The 17,176-nt window shown below is 42.2% G+C and overlaps 1 protein-coding gene across 2 annotated transcripts; it reads right to left on the bottom strand.

Moving 5' to 3' along the window:
- Window positions 1-3,706: 3,706 nt before the first annotated feature.
- tbk1 (TANK-binding kinase 1) lies at window positions 3,707-17,104 on the bottom strand. 2 transcript variants are annotated; one of them, XM_077006413.1, is made up of 21 exons: window positions 16,995-17,104; window positions 15,970-16,079; window positions 14,839-14,979; window positions 14,364-14,493; window positions 14,007-14,188; window positions 13,545-13,705; window positions 13,145-13,255; window positions 12,815-12,994; window positions 11,874-12,070; window positions 11,422-11,480; window positions 9,784-9,875; window positions 9,470-9,571; window positions 9,183-9,261; window positions 8,673-8,794; window positions 7,706-7,782; window positions 7,459-7,498; window positions 7,260-7,361; window positions 5,112-5,208; window positions 4,815-4,915; window positions 4,558-4,629; window positions 3,707-4,443 (listed from the first exon to the last, which is right to left on the bottom strand). In XM_077006413.1, the coding sequence occupies exons 2-21, from the start codon at window positions 16,054-16,056 to the stop codon at window positions 4,392-4,394; spliced, it is 2,184 nt and encodes a 727-aa protein (XP_076862528.1). In that variant the 5' UTR covers window positions 16,057-16,079; window positions 16,995-17,104; the 3' UTR covers window positions 3,707-4,391. The 2 variants fall into 2 exon arrangements, with proteins under 2 accessions (XP_076862528.1, XP_076862529.1); XM_077006414.1 differs by lacking the exon at window positions 16,995-17,104 and adding an exon at window positions 16,886-16,985.
- Window positions 17,105-17,176: the final 72 nt, after the last annotated feature.

Consider the following 17,176-nt stretch of genomic DNA (forward strand, 5'->3'; position numbering starts at 1 on the left):
TATACATGCTACCGTTGGGAATAGTTATAAACAAACATAGTGTCAACTTTCACTGCTATACAGATGATACCCAACTTTACATATCAGCCAAACCTGATGACAAATCCAGTTTCGGGAAAATTGAGGCCTGCGTAAGAGATGTTAAATGCTGGATGTCACTAAACTTCCTCTACCTTAATGGTGACAAAACAGATGTTCTCCTTCTGGTCCCAAAGGCTGCAAGACAGAATTCTCCCCTGCTACGGCTGTATCTCCACAGCCCTGTACTATTACTGGCAATCAAGAAGTCTACATGGAGATTACATAGAGAACACGTATATAAATACACACAAAGATGAGAACTATTCATCATTCCCATCACTTTTGTTTATGTGTCTCTTTAATTACTGTTGTTGTGGTGACCGTCATCGGCCAGAGGAGGATGGGTTCCCCCCAGAGTCTTGGTTCCTCTTAAGGTTTCTTCCTCATGTTCTTAGGGAGCTTTTTTCTTGCCATTGTTGCACTTGACTTGCTCACTGGGGGCTTGGACTCTGACACCTGTAAAGCTGCTTTATAACAACTGTTTTAAAAAGTGCTATATAGGGGAGACCGGGGATGGTTATAACACTTTTTGCTTCAGCACCTGTAACCCACTGAATTTTTGAGCTAGACTTCTCAAACTTTTATACAAAGTACACCCATTTGTTTACTACAAATGACAGCAATTCAAACTTCAATTGCAATATCACAGCCATCGTGAGGTGATGTCAAATACATGGTATTCCCTTGTTACAACCTACCCCACTACCATGGTAGGTTGTAACATATGCTGGGGTAAGTTGTAACAATTAGACAAAAGAAGCAAAACAGAGGCCACACCATGCAAAATGCTTCAACAATAGTTTTTTTTTTTTTTTTTTATAAAATAACCAGAACAATGTCTCTCTCTCTCTGTGACTGACCATAACTCATATCCACCTTCTGTTTTACTCAGGAGTATGTGTGCGTGTGTGTGTGAGTGTGGGTGTGTAAATTAGTGTACTAGAACAAACTTATTTAACAATATGTATGCTTAATGAACACTAATACAATGTACATGCAAAGAACATATAGGTCAAATAAACAACGTCATTGTGTGTGTGTGTGTGCGCGTGTGGGTGTGTTTGTGTTACATGGCAGATACCATGTCCCTGTGTAACTGATCTGACTGACTTCTTTGTGACCTCATCAGATGTTTCTTTTAAAAACATTTGCAGGCACACCTCTGTCATGTCTTTCTTTAAAATTATTAAAAATCAAGAAAGTTTTCTTAGATGTATGTAAGGTGATGGTTGTAACACGTTTTAAAGCTGTGTTACAACCCACCCCACCCCTGTCAGCCATTGTTTAACTAGCTGTATTAGCAAGGTGATTTGAAATTAACAGGAGAAAAATGCATCACAATTTACCTGAGGAAGTATAGTTTAATGTAATATAATTCATATGGTTTTATCTGCAATACTATAAGTACTAAACAAAATATAGTCTTGATTCAGAAGTTTACTTTCTCACCTCAAAATCAGTTTTTTCTCGATGGAATCTGCATGTGTGTGTTTCCAGCCTTGATATTCACCATGAGGGATCAGGGAGAAATTGGGTAAATACTGGAATGATCATATGACTCCTATCTTATCCGTGATCAGTGGAACTGATGGTGTTACAACTCTCCCCATGTTACAATCATACCCAGTCTCCCCTAAATAAATTTTGATTGATTTTGACTGCTCACTACCTCAGGGGTGACAGCGCTCTGTGACAATGGTGTGGGAAGTGGGGATTCTTTTAGGCATGAGTACACTCCAGATGGCTTCACGATATGACACTTTTAAAACCATTTATAGCAAAGGCAGTGTCCAACCAAAGAGAGGTATGTTAGCACTTTGTACTGCTGGGCAATTTGTTCATTCCCAACAATGAAGAGGTGCTAATATCCTTTGTGGGTCATTTACATAAGTGCCAGTTAAAATTAACACACACCAGTGCTTGTAACCATTTAATCAACAGAATTTTTAGAGCATGTAGAATCTTACAGGAATTTCAACATTTAGAATCCAGACCAATCAGATTCCACTCCATTCATCCCTAATGTATCAACTCCACTTTTTCAGCCTTCATTCATAGGCGCCCTCTAGTGTACAAATTTATTCAATTTCCAAAGATAACTGGTTATAACCGGTTGTCATTCTCTACATTATGATAAACACAACACACAATCATATGTGGAATACAGTATTACCACATATGTATACCTAGATGATCATTCCATTTGTTTATTGAGTGCATTCTCTACTACTCGTAGAAAATGTGAAATTCCTTCCATGCAAGTCAAAGGCTTCCATTCATAGCGGGTGATGGACTTTTTTTTTGACAGGCACTTGGATACTGACGTGTGGTCTTCTAGAAGCAAGCTGCCTGTCTCTGCATTAAGTATCAGTGGTTTTGCAGTAGCATGAAGCAGATATGAAAACCTTGTTAACATAATTAACTGTAATACCTTGCTGTGTGGATGTTCCAGTGGGTTTCATAAGCTCCAGGTCATTTTAAATTACCATTGACCCCTAGTAGACCAGACATTGTGATCATGTTACCTGTACTTCATCAACGCTATAATTTTATCATCCAGTTAAATTCCACCAGCAGGTATAAAATCTTATCAACTTGTAAGGTTCTGATGGTGTTCCACATCACCCGAGAGAACAGGCCTACTGACATTTGCCAAGCCTGCTTCAGTGACAACCCTCCGTCAATGCCTGGAGTTACAGCTGCACGTGGCTGTGTGAACACTAACCCTGGATCCAGTGCTGAAACCAACATTCACACTGACCTTCTGACTTTGAATAATCTCATAGCAAACAACCTGCATATGTTTAGCAAAGTCAGTAGTCCACATTCTCTTTGGTGGGGTTTTATTACTGGCCACTGGCTTTCTTTCCTTGTCTTTCCTCTGTATGCTTGAAAGTATCTTTCTTGTGTGGTTTTCTTGTCAAAATCCCACTACCCAGCGCAGATGGGCTGTGCTTCTCAGGGAGTTTCCCTTTTGACACAGTCTTTCGGATTTATGGTCTGATCTGGACTTCTCTAAAGCTGCTTTTCCAGGGTCTCCTGTACAAAGTGCTAAAGTATATTATCAAAACTGGCTATCCAACACCAGCCCAGCTCCAACATCGGATTTGCTCTCCTCTGGTTTTTTATCACTCTGGCTGGCATTCCCAGGAATTTTGCCTGTTTTATTGTTGGATGGGGATGTAGGCTACATTTTGCCACTTAAACCGTAGCCTCCAGTCTTACAATTTACTCAGCTTGCATGACATAAGCTCCAGTACCTGGAGTTTGTACCACATGGATCTACTTTTGATTGTAGGTGGGCTACGCTGTGTAGGTGGGCTATGCTACGCTTCACTTAAGACTCAGTAAGGTTGTACTGCTTTTAAACAGCTCTTCCTCCATCTTCATGACACATACTAAAACCCCTAAACACGGCAGTTAATAAAATGTTCTTAATATTGCCTGTATTGGAGTTAGATGATAATGAAAGTATAATTGGACTATTGCTCTAACTGCACCTTGCCCAATCCTTCCTTTGTCCTGTGTCAATCCAGAACATCCTCTGGCACATGTTCATTAGAACATAGGTAAGAATATTTGTAAGAACGCATGTAGGACAATAGAAAAGACAATCACTGCAAACTACAGTCAACAGTTTTAATGTCCCTCTAAACTCCCAAGGGGAACCTTAGCCTGTGCCCATCGCCGTGAAAAAATACCAAACAAACAAAAGACATTGCGGCTTCACCGACGTCTTACTTTGAATAAGACCCATAGCATAAGATCCATAGCACAACTAATCCCAAATTAGCTGGTTAAGTAGCCTCTATTCCAGCCCTCCCTAACGACACTTGTAACCTTCACATAAAGTAGAAAACCTTTATTTCATTTGATGGAAACAGACCTTTAAACCTTCATATAAAGCAGAACATGCTTATTTCATTTAATGGTCATGATTGTTAATACAGCCATAGTAGGTCTGTATTCTTCAGAGGCAGGCATGTACAATACCTAGAGATGAATACAGCACAGTCTAACTTTCTGGATCTGTCTGGTCTGTTTACAAAAAATAATAAAGGAAAAAAAGCACGTGTGTACATGGACTTCAAAAAGGTCAGAGAGACTTAAAAGCAGGCCGATCCTATATGCACATAATTAAGAACAGTAAAGCAGGTGAAAAAAACCCTCTAGATGTCTTATATCAGTATTTACATTAACATTATATAGCACATATTTATATACAGGAATAGATTAAGCAAACTCCAAAGGTCTTTTTTTTTGCTTCCAGATACAGAGTCAGAGTGTTGTTGTCAAGCTGTTCGGTACTCTCAGATTCTGTCCACATTTCTTAGTCCACCATCTACTGTCAAAGTGCCAAACCTAAAGCAGGTCAGACAATTTTTATTTAGTTGAAATCTCAACACTGATGTAACCTGGAGGGTAAAGATTTAGTAGTAAAGTTGCATTTCATGGCAGACCACACAGGTTAGTTACCTCTCCAGAAAGAGATTGTTTTCTGCCAGCTCTTTGACCACCCCCTCCATCTCCTCTTTCAGTTTCTTCATCCTGCAGACAGAAAGGTCACCTTCAGCTAAAAGCTTCCGTTTTCATCTGTCAGACAAAATGACACCTACCACCTCTAAATGTGTGTGATGGAAAATCGCGTGTCCAACGGGGCCTGTGATGTGTGATGTGAGCGTGTTGGTATTGTCTCCGGAGTGAGGCCTGAGCCCATGAGCTTATACACTCACCCTAGGGTCATCTCCACTAGAGTGCTCTGGCTGAGGTATGCCTGGGGTTTCATACCGCTGGATGCCATGGGAATGATTTTTTGTGGCAATTGTTCCTGAAGCTTCACACGTGACACACACACACACACACACACACACACACACACACACACACACACACACACACACACACATCACACACAAATCTTGGCTACCTTTCACTCCTTAACCACCTCTCTACCACGGTCTCTCTCCATTTCATTTCCCCCCATCTCCCTGCCCACACAAGCAAGCCACAGTGCAACAGCTGCCTTGTACCTTGTACACGCGCTGAATTATCATGGTCACTTCCTGCTCCATGTTCATGAACTGGCTCGTCAGTGACATCAGCTGCTTCCTCACATGGTGCACCTTCCTGTGGACACATCGCACTCGTCAAAGCCGCCGCCCACAGCGCGCCTGCAGCCAAGACGTGTGCTCATGAGACCACGCCAACGCAACAGCTCAGTGACAGAAACCTTCAGAAGGCACGTCTCAATTTGCAGGGTTTCTGATGCAGGTTCGATGATGCAGAGCTGCAGGTTTATTAAGTACACCTACTCTTCTGCTCCATTTACAGGAGGTCAGCTGGCTGACGGTACCTTTTTTGCACAGGTACAGCACATTTCCTGCGCCCACATTCGATAAATGACCTATTTTAAAGGGTGATGCCTGGATATTATAAGTGAATAATTAAAGGAATACATATCAGTTTATCCTGCATTTATAAGTGTTCACATACATATTATTAAAAGGGCATTTTCAATTTAAATGTACATGAAAAGCATTCAGTTAACACCTGGCCTTTGGTTCAAACAAGGTCAGACATGAAAGAGATGATACAGACAGACATACACAAGGGAGAAGAGACTTCAATGCTGGGCTGTACCTTTCTTGCAATTGTATCAGAGAACAAAAATTCAGTGCTGAATTCTCTTATGACTGACTATAATACATATACCAGCCTATTTGGTGTAGATATATATATATTATACATACTTAACAGTGCAATATGTGATAATGTTACCAAACCAAAAGACCACATAGCTTGCTGACAGCTCTGAGTTTTTGGCTGCAGACCGGCTTCAGGCAATTCGTATCTATTAAATGGACACAAAATACATGTGTGCGTATTTGGGAATTTCCATTTTCTGCTTTTCTGAATTGCATATTCATGTTGCAAATCACTGACTCTGTTTGCATGCGCGTCACGTGTGAACTTCGAACTTCACTACACAAAATTAAGAGTTTACCAGTATGATGTTTTCTTTGTGTAACATTTAAACTGAATGTAATAATATTCCAAACACGATGTTGTTTTGTGGTGCAGGAAACAGGTGTGCCCTCTAAGCCTGCCTCTCCTTATCGGCTCCTTCTGCAGAATCGCCCCTGAAAACGTCTTGGGTATAGTTTCCATGGCAACAGGACAGTCCCACTCAGCAACAGAGGCTGAGGCAGATTATACAGTCCTGTCCACCGATCTTTGCTTAATAATCAGCTTTGTTGACCTGCTTAATAATTTAACAATAGTTTTTGACATTAAATCATGCTGCTAGTTACCAATACATAAGAACAAGGCTTTGTTCCACTCATGAAGACTGTACCTCATCCCCTCTTCACCCTCAGTGAAGACTGTACCTCATCCCCTCCTCACTCTCAGTGAAGACTGTACCTCATCCCCTCTTCACCCTCAGTGAAGACTGTACCTCATCCCCTCCTCACTCTCAGTGAAGACTGTACCTCATCCCCTCTTCACCCTCAGTGAAGACTGTACCTCATCCCCTCTTCACCCTCAGTGAAGACTGTACCTCATCCCCTCCTCACCCTCAGTGAAGACTGTACCTCATCCCCTCCTCACCCTCAGTGAAGACTGTACCTCATCCCCTCCTCACCGTCAGTGAAGACTGTACCTCATCCCCTCTTCACCCTCAGTGAAGACTGTACCTCATCCCCTCCTCACCCTCAGTGAAGACTGTACCTCATCCCCTCCCCTCCCCTCTCAGTGAAGACTGTACCTCATCCCCTCCTCACCCTCAGTGAAGACTGTACCTCATCCCCTCCTCACCCTCAGTGAAGACTGTACCTCATCCCCTCATCACCCTCAGTGAAGACTGTACCTCATCCCCTCCTCACCCTCAGTGAAGACTGTACCTCATCCCCTCCTCACCCTCAGTGAAGACTGTACCTCATCCCCTCCCCTCCCCTCTCAGTGAAGACTGTACCTCATCCCCTCCTCACCCTCAGTGAAGACTGTACCTCATCCCCTCCTCACCCTCAGTGAAGACTGTACCTCATCCCCTCCTCACCCTCAGTGAAGACTGTACCTCATCCCCTCCTCACCCTCAGTGAAGACTGTACCTCATCCCCTCCTCACCCTCAGTGAAGACTGAAAACTCATCCCCTCATCACTCTCAGCGAAGACTGTACCTCATCCACTCCTCACTCTTGGAGATGAACAGACGGTACTTCATGGCACACTCCTCAGTGAACAGGGTGCGGGCTTTGGTGGCGTGGTAAACCAGCTTCTGCCTTTGAGAGGAACATTGTATAATGTTAGAGAAGTACAGCAAGGAGCATGAGCTTCCCACTGGCAGCCTTCAGAGAAATGCATTACATAAATGCTCACTTGTCAAACTTGTGGATTTGTTCTTCGTTGTAAGGTAGACCTGGGAGAGAGAGCAACGGAGAGAGAGAGACAGAGTGAGAGTGAGAGAGTGTGAAGTTTATTATTTTTTAGCATTATGTTTTAGAGAACAGTGCTTATCAAGTTCTTCTAATTCTACAAATTAAGAACACCCACCAAAATATCTCCAGAAACATTTGGAAAGGTTATTTTATATATAATTACACTGTATATAGGTTACTATACTCACGTCGCTCAGCTTTGTCCTTCTTGAACTGCTGGTAAATCGCCGTAATGGCATCGAGAAGAACCTTTATCTTCTCCACACTAGAATATGGAGAGGTCTCAATGTACTGCCACCCACAGATGATATTAAACTATGGCCTAGTTTACTACTGTAAAGGAGCAATACGCCTTTTAAAGTTTTTTTTCTAATTATCTAATTAAATTATGAATTATTATTCTTCTTCACATTCCAAACACATTACACTGATATCTAGTAGCCTGGAGCGTTCAGATTCTATACTAAGTCTATTTCAGTCATGGCCTCCTCTATGTGCAGGATGCACTCTATGGAGTAGGAACTGGTTTATTTGAAGACTACAGGACAATGTGAGCCAGTGTGAACAGTGTGAGCTGCACTTTTTTGAAGAAACAAATATACTATTATTTAAAAGAATAACTTTCATAAATAATGTGTTACATCTTAGTGTTAAAAATAACTTATTGCTCCTTTAAGTCAGTTCAACAATGAGTGCTAAAGAAAAGTGCTATATTGTAATTTCCTCAGGGAGAAACCAGTCAATCGTGTTTTCAGTTAGTTTAACTAATGATTGTAACTATGGGGAATTGTTATTATTAACTGCAATTGTACCCATAAAAAACTGACCTAATGTTATAATGGTCAAGAGAATTGTCAGTAAAGCAAAATGATTAAATGGTGAAGAGTTTTTAACAAAGCTTGCAGATTATGTCGGATAAAGAATTCAGTACAGAATTGCTCTCAATAAAAAGAATACCGATTAGTGACACAAAGCTAATACACATACTGCTAGAAAAGGGTTGGATAACTGTCCTTAAAAAGTGTACTTGACACCCATATTGTCAAGTGCTTATTATATTGTCACCAGAAGTTCGGCTATGCAGACAGACATGCACACACACACACACACACACACACACACACACACACACACACACACACACACGGCACTTACTTTCTGTCTTCGGGGTGTGTGCCCACTTGCTGCGTCCACGTGTCTGTCAATGTGCCTGAAGGAATGAACTTGTTTTTGATGTCTTGCATTGTCTGATCCATTGAACCAAGTGACGCAGACAGCTAGGTGCAAAGAACATGGGCATGGGAGAGTGTGTTTGAGGTAGGGTCTCATCACTGCATGGCTGCTGTGAACCCTAAGCATTGCCTCTAGCCAAACGCTGACACCCCTCACTCAGCTAATCCTGAGTGATGTCAATCATTGCTCACTTAATAGAGTCAGGTCTGTCACTTCTATATGAAAGGAACAACAGCTTGGCAATTCTGGTTTAAGGTATGAGATCATGAATAGGAAAACAAACTAAACTATACTGGGTATTTCTTGGTGGATATGATGGGAAAGGTAGGAAAGAAATGGACATTACACAACAACAGTCTGTGATGGCAGCTCAGAATGAAAAATGTGCATCTGTAATGACATCTCAGAATAAATAGAAGAATGAACTCTTACTCGTAGAACTTTCTTGCGCAAGTCTGAGATTTCGTCAAATTCTGTTGATAACATGTTTCCTTGCATTAGCACTTCACACCTAAAAAAGGCACAGCAATTCAAGTAAATTACACATTATTATTATTCATATACACGCACACTGCAAAGCATACGTCCTCCTATCATCTGACTTGTTGTGAGCAAACTTACAACAATCATAAATGGACACTACAACTCCTGATATCAGCCAGATTATGTGCTGTGTGCATTACTGTATTTAGTCACAAGGGAAAGTACGGGGCCCCTACAGCTGTTCGGTCTTCTCCAGTGTCTGGTTGCAGTGGTTACACATGTGGAAGACCTCAGCTTTCTTGTGGGCTGTGTCACTGAAGTCCTCCTTCATCAGCTCTCTGTGGAAACAGTTACACCGATGGTGAGGTGGCACTCCATTGGTTGGTAGGTACATTTTTGGGGTGGTGCAGGCAGGGGGACACCAAAGAAATAAGATAACTGACATGATCTTTGCTGCATGTTGCATCACTCCATGGACAACCTCCATCACAGGATATTGAATATTTTTCCATGATGAAAAGTGTCATTTGTCAAAAGCAAGTGGACTTACATCAGACCCCGAACTCCTTTCCTCACCAGTTCCTGATAGACAAGTAATGACTCCGAGGTTTTCCACAGGTGGCCTACATCTCCTGCAAAGGTCTGGATAGGAAAGCAGCATTATTGTCCATAAGAAGGGGTAAATGTCCATTATTTTAGTAGTAAAAGCCAGGAAACAAGAATGGTTTGTTGGACACTTTATGTGACAATCTAATATCAAAACCTAACAGTCACTGATTTAATGGTATGGGCTTACATAACAGAGACATTCATGCACTCTAGCAACTACAGGCCCCACTAGGCCATCCATATGATCTTGGATTTAGGGCCTTTGTGTCTGTCTAAATCAAAGTGCCTTCTGCCTGTGCTGGTACAGAGAGGCAGAGACTGATGACATAGGCTCAGCTTGCTATTGTGATTATGGTCATTATAAGCAACATTGTAAAAAGCACTGAACTCCCTTAAAGTGGCTTTATATGTAAGGGAAAATAAGAACAGTACCATTATGGACAGCTAAGAAAACCAAGTTACCATTTGCAGTACGGTCTGTGCTCTGTGCCGATTCAAGGAGAGTATTAAATGTATTAGACAAAGAAATGGCATGAAAAGGTCTCAAACTCCACTCAAACTGAATGATTTACAAAACATGCAGTAAGACTAGATCAGATGTTGGACCATTTATCCAGCTGTCAACGACTTTATACATTGTTTATCTATTTTTTATTCATAAGCACAATCCTTTGGGAACCAAGAAGGCTCTTAGAAGGTGGCTGTTGTTATAAAATCCTCCTTTTAGTGGTAGAACGGTGTGTTCCTGAAACCTTTCGTCTTCAGAAAATATAATGTCAGCAACATTGTTTTTTTTTTAATCATCAGCTGACCATCCGTAGTTTCCCATAATGAGCCAGAAGGCAAGGCTTTTGTTATGAAGAGCGTGAACTATAAAACGACATGTCAAATTGGATACATTAAAGTTGCCATTTGTGATTCATTTGAAGACCTTGTCGGTTCATTCCCAATGGCGGGTGGTGAAAAAACAATGGGTCTAATGTAAACCTTTATTATAAGATATTGTTGTAAGGCCGGTATGTACAAATGTGCCTGATCCGATTCAGCAGACGATCATTGTCATTAATGCCCCATGTAAATGGCTGTTAGCACAAGAGACTGCATTCAGGAAAACTGTGACTTAACATATTTATTACTTAATTATGAATTAGCACACATGAAGGTCTTCTTTTGGTCTGAGAAATTTGAGGAAATTGGAGACTGCAAGCTCTTAAATCGCCCTTACAATCAATTCAAACGCTTATTTGAACGCAGTTGGTTCTCCATGCTCAACAGTTCTCTTGCGCATGCACACACCCAACAGAATGGTGGCCAAGTGCCAAATATGTACGTCAGCGTAGGAAGGGCATCTTTACGGATGTTTTAATGGACGTTGTAGAACTTAAGTTAAGGGAGGACTCAGCTAAACCTGGGAGAAGTCACCAAGAACCGATTACAGTAGCTTTTAAAGCTAGCCAGTTCTATAATGGAGCAGAACCGTGTGTTTTAATGCTATAGTTTCTGCATTTTCAGATCAACTTCCTCCACTCAGAAACAGAGATACCTAAAGGCAGGACTTTCTCTTCTCAGCCTTCCTTACCTTGGCGTAGCTGGCATCCAGGTCCAGGTCGTAGCGAGGCTGGACTTTGGGAGGGCTGGCTGCAAACACACAGTGAAATCAGGGCACGTTTCACACACGTTTGGATGAAATATGTCTACTTATAGCTTAGCATAGGGATGGACAACGTGTGCTGGGAGCATCACGTCTGATCCACAGCATTTTCCATGAATAATAAATTATTTTAGTCAAACAAATGTACCATAGTTGAAATATTTTGTCCACATTATACAGCTGTTTTCTGACATCAGCAATAATACAGGCTGTTTTAAATCAACACTTGTCACCATGTTATTTGGACTGTCATATTGTAGTTATGTAACATTACAACAACTCCTGTTAATGACGTGCACTCAACTGCCTGAGAACTATTTGATATTTTTATTTGATATGTGCGAGTTAAAACCGCATGCTGGGTAAGAAGAATCTCTCACGATCTTCAAAGATGAGGCCAACGGTAGTGACGAGATCTCTGCTGAGGAGCATGATGGGGTTGTCCCGGGTCGTGCGAGGGAACGTCTGCGCTTGCCGGTTGGCTTCAAGGGCCAGGCGCCTGCCCTCATACATCAGCTCCTGGTTAGGGACGCTGATGTTGGTGCGTCTGGAGAGCAACTCTTGGAAGAGTGTTGCTCTGGAATCCAGAAGAGATTCGGAAGATCAATACCACAATACCAGCATCGCTGCTCCGACACGGAATGAAAGCCTGGCGTTCATCAACAGACATTTACAGTGACAATATCATAACCCAGAACTTTCATTTTTACCTTTACTTAGTCTGATTGCGTGATTTGTGTGTGACTTGTGTATTTGTCTGTATTTTGTGTAATTTGTGTGTTAACGGGCCGCCCAATGGAGGATGGGTTCCCTTTTGAGTCTTGGTTCTCCCGAGGTTTCTTCCTATTCCCCACCATCATAGGGAGTTTTTCCTCGCCACTGTCGCCTTTGGCTTGCTCATTAGGGTTCTGGACCCATAGTATTGTTAACCTTTTAAATCCTGCAAAGCGCTTTGTGACAACATGTGTTGTGAAAAGCGCTATACAAATAAACTTTGATTTGATTTGATTTGAAGATCAGGGAAAACGCCACACTCTCAAACTTGTGGTTACGATCGCTGAAGTGAAAGAGGTGGCCAGGCTGAGCTGAAAGCAGATGTTTCGTTTCATGCGAATTTGGTTCCATCAGCTAGAGGAATGGTCTACTGCATAGAAGGGCTTAAGACTGGTAGCAGCTCACACTAGCAGGCTGGGAGTAAGGAGATCTCCTCATTCTTTATGACTTGGGTATAATTCTGTCTCTTGTGTGTACACGTACCATCGTTCGTGGTCGACTGGTGCATTGCATTCTGGGTGTCATCCGGATTAAGTGGTGTACTCACGTGTTGTATGTGTGGATGTAGACGTGGTGCAGCGTGGCTTGCTGCAGGCTGAAGACATAGACGACTGTGCGATGCAGGATGTCACTGGTCTCTGCGAAGAACTGATCAAAGCCCCAGCACTTCTCCTGGTCAGCCTCCAGTATGTTCGCCAGCACTGGGGTCAGAAGACTCTGCAGACCTCTGAACCAGTTTAAGAGCAAACACTGAGCAATATTCTCCAACCCACGCTTTCCTCCAAATAAAACTGTTCAGTTGGTGCATCCTCCTGCCATTCCAACAAATGATCTATATATCAAAACTAGGTGTGGCTGATTGAGATGGGGCACGTACTTAGACAGACTACAGGATATTGGCATCTCTGTGCTCCACTCAATCTTGCCATTCTCAAACTTCTGTTGTCCTGAGATGGCCCCTGATGGCTTTTCTGTTATGATCTTATACCTGGAAGTACAAAGCATCAGAAAGTAAATAGACACTCCTATTTCAGCCAGGTGAAATTCATTTAAAGCACCATTAAATAACATGGTTATTTAAACCATGACGGTTTTGTAGTTTTAGAACATGTGCACACCTAGCTATAAAGTTTATATATAAGCTTAATATAACTGTAAGATAAGATGTCTATAGCAGGCCTGACTGCATAATGTCTTGCCAGGTATGGTAGGAATCAGCTACTGGAGGCTTGTGAGAGGACTTTACTGAAGTTCTGCAGCATGATCACACAGCTTACATGACTTCCTTATTCCTGCGCGGGCCTTCATAAGGTCTGAACGGTAGGCTGCCAGTGGCGGCGTGGTAGAAGGTAACTCCGATACTCCACAGGTCCACCGTGGCACCATACTTCTTCTGGTGGTCCTTCCTCAATACCGCCCGCTCGTACATGTCTGGGTGCTGTTCCACAGACACACACATGCATGTGGACACACAAACATGCAAATGTTTGAATCCCATAATCTAATATGTCTTTGTGATTTACCTAGCATTTAGTTCTTTCACATATTTTGTGTTTTCTATTCGTAATATACAAAAAACTATTAAGGATGCTAACCACTACCTAGACCAGACAGAGCTGTAGCCACGTCCTTGATCAAGCATCAAGAGTGCCACTACAGAAAACACAAGCCTACAGCAACCTGCACAAGCCTGAACGAGTGCACACCCACTTTAACGGGCACGCTATTCCACGACTCACCAGGTATTCCTCAGTTCCATAAAGTGATACAAACTGTTCATCGTCCTCTAGCTCTCGTGCCGCACCAAAATCCGTCAGCTTGTAGACCGATCGGCCATCCTCGCCGATCACGCGCATGATATTCCCCGGCTTAATGTCCCTGTGGACTATCCCGTACTCTCGGAGGTGGTTCATCCCAGCCACTGTGGACATGATGGTATTGACAACGGCAGAGTCAGAACAACCCCAAACATACTGGTGGAACTGAAATACATGAATATGGTTTAATATATGGGCAGAATCAATATTTGAGCCCCTTTGTACCTGAATACTCAGCAAAAGAGACACAGAAATCTTATGTAATGAGAAGAACATTACCAACGTCCTGGAGCACGATGAGAAACTCATCTTCAGGAAGGCCATATGCATTTGATGGCTCCTCCAGGACAGTGTACAGACTGCCATATGGACAGTATTCCATAACCAGGACCTTGTGACGCGTGTTTGACTGATGGGAAGAATTATAGAGCAAAACAATCACGATAATGCACCAACATACATCATCCCTGTAAACAAGCAGGCCTAATTTTGGCTCATTCATTGCTCACCTATTGTTCACAAATCAGCATGCCAGATTACAGATTTGGCCTTTCCAATATCTCACACTGCTGCAAATGTGCTTGTTCAAATTATCCATCAGCATGCTGGTTCTTACTATGCATTGTTCACAGTGCTTTGTGTTTGTAACAAATGTTTGAGGAAGTAGCAAATAGTAAACCGCTGCTGACTGTGTCTGACAGGCGCTGCCTCGACGACAGGCGCTGGCTTACTTAGAGTGACTTGAGCAACGTACCTCCTCCTCCACAGCGAAGAGTTTGACAATGTTCTTGTGGTTGAGCTTCTTTAGCACCTCGAACTCCCGCATCTGAACGTCCAGAGGGCGCAAGAAGCTGAGGTTGTTAAACACCTTGACGGCATACAGGTCACCTGTTTTCTGCAGGCAGGGGAAGGGACAATGGAGCGAGGTGAATTCCAGTTTATACCCATGGGATCGGGACAGCAGACTGGGTGCCTACAGCTGATACATCACTCAACCTCAGCACAATGTCACTCCTCTAGAAATGAAGGACAGTTAAAAAGGCAACATGGTCAATCTCAGCTCAAGTACCCAAGACACAGAAAGGGTTATGAAGGTCCCAGAGACCGGCCACTGTCCACCACATTCAACGGAAAATCAAAGGATGATAAACATGACTGCGTGGATTATTAGAAACTTTAACGTGCCCGCTAACTTAGACCATTTGATGACATTTTGAACCAGGTGATGTAAATCTCAGCTTGCCCTCGGTGTAGAGTAGACTAATGCTGAAGTGACAGCCTGGCAGAATGTGTTACCTAGGGACCCCCTTTGCTGCTCTTGACTAGGTTTGCCATGCAGGGCCTGTGGGCCTACATTACTCTAAACACCACTCGCAGCGGTTGGATAGACATGGGCTGTGCACTAAATGAAATATGAGAACAGCTTAGCACATCTACAGATGTTATTTGCAGTTTTACCTTTATATAATTAAATGACTTTGCTCATGGAAGTTCTCTAGCCAAACCTCTTAAACACCCCAAACAATTTGCAAAAGAAATATTAACCTCAAGGTTAAAAAAAGATAACAAAAAAGAAAGAGTGTGAATCTATTTGATGGGGTAATAGTGGGGTCATGTAGTGGGCAATATCTGCATGTCATGTCCAAACATGAGTGTGCAAGCAGCTCAGTATAACTTAGGCAAGAGGATGCACTTGGAGATGAAGATGAGAAAAGCATGCCTGTGGCTTCTCTGTGTTCTAAAGAAGACAGCAAGCTTGAAACATAAGCACTGTACTACATTAACCACACGCCACCAGCTGTGGCTTTTGTAAGCTCCATGGGCCACACTGTGCAAGGTTAACTCCATCCTGTTTGTGTGCAGTGTGATCAGAAGTGCTGCCTACCTTGTGCCTGCCGCGGTACACGTTTGCTGTGGCGCCCTGTCCCAACAGGTCTGAGATCAGCCACAGGTAGTTAGTTGTACTCTGCATTATGGCTTTATGGCTTAAGGCCCCTGCAGAATAAACAATATCAAAATTGTAGCACAGAAAATAGGACAATAGACAGAATCTACTAGGACAACAGACACAAGGGTAGATCTGTAAAGCTGTTTTCTTTCCCATTTTTAGGTTTATGTTAGTTATGCTTTGAAAATGACACCCAACTGTGGATTTCTGTGTTTCATAGAGCAAAATAAAACTAGCTAATCTTCTTAGTTGGGAAAGCAAAACAAAGAAATAGGTTACTTGGATGTCTGTGCTACCTATCTAGCACATTCAGTAGGTTTTTCGTGATAGCCAACCTACAGTTTTAAATAATAACAGCGTAACAACTTTAAAAAAACATATTTGTTAAATAATTCTGTTGGTTGACTTACTTCAGGTAAGTAATGACATACATTTGAACTCACGTGGGGGGGTCAATGACGTCATGCGTGTGGGAAATTCCCACAACCAAAAAATATTCCGCAGTATTAATTAAGCACTGGCTTATTAAATGGACACGTAAAAAAGACAAACGTTTATTTCGAGTGGTAGCGATCGCTTAACACTCATTTAGGCGAAAATGAAAGGTTGCTTTCGATACGCGAAAGGTTAACATAGACCCTTGGCCTTAACAATAATCTTTCGATATTGAACGCGCGAGCCATAATCTTAAACCGGTATCATATATCTAGACATCTTGGTAACGTTATATGAAGACAATACAATACAATCATTTCACAAGTTTATTTTGTTAATGGTGGCTACCTTGGCGTAATAATTTGTAATATTTGCATCGCTCCGACAAGACATTCGGAAAGTATTTGTCAATTCTTACCGAATTAACATCCCCTGTTTGAAATCTAGACATCTGTAATCACAACACGCTACAGAAGACAACAATACACGTATTTATTTTAAATGTAACATTGTGTTTATTTCCTTACCCCGACAGCACGAAATACTCTTCCGTTTTCTGCTGTGACATCACAAGGTCATGGGACACGAAAGGTTCAATAGCAGCGATCCAATGAACTGTTCCGATACCGTACAAACCCTAGTACAAGAGAAGACCGTAATGTCCAGCATATATAACCAAATAAAGAAAGGTTAAATTAGTGTAAAAATA

Source organism: Brachyhypopomus gauderio, chromosome 5, assembly GCF_052324685.1.
Source record: "Brachyhypopomus gauderio isolate BG-103 chromosome 5, BGAUD_0.2, whole genome shotgun sequence".
Taxonomy (NCBI): domain Eukaryota; kingdom Metazoa; phylum Chordata; class Actinopteri; order Gymnotiformes; family Hypopomidae; genus Brachyhypopomus; species Brachyhypopomus gauderio.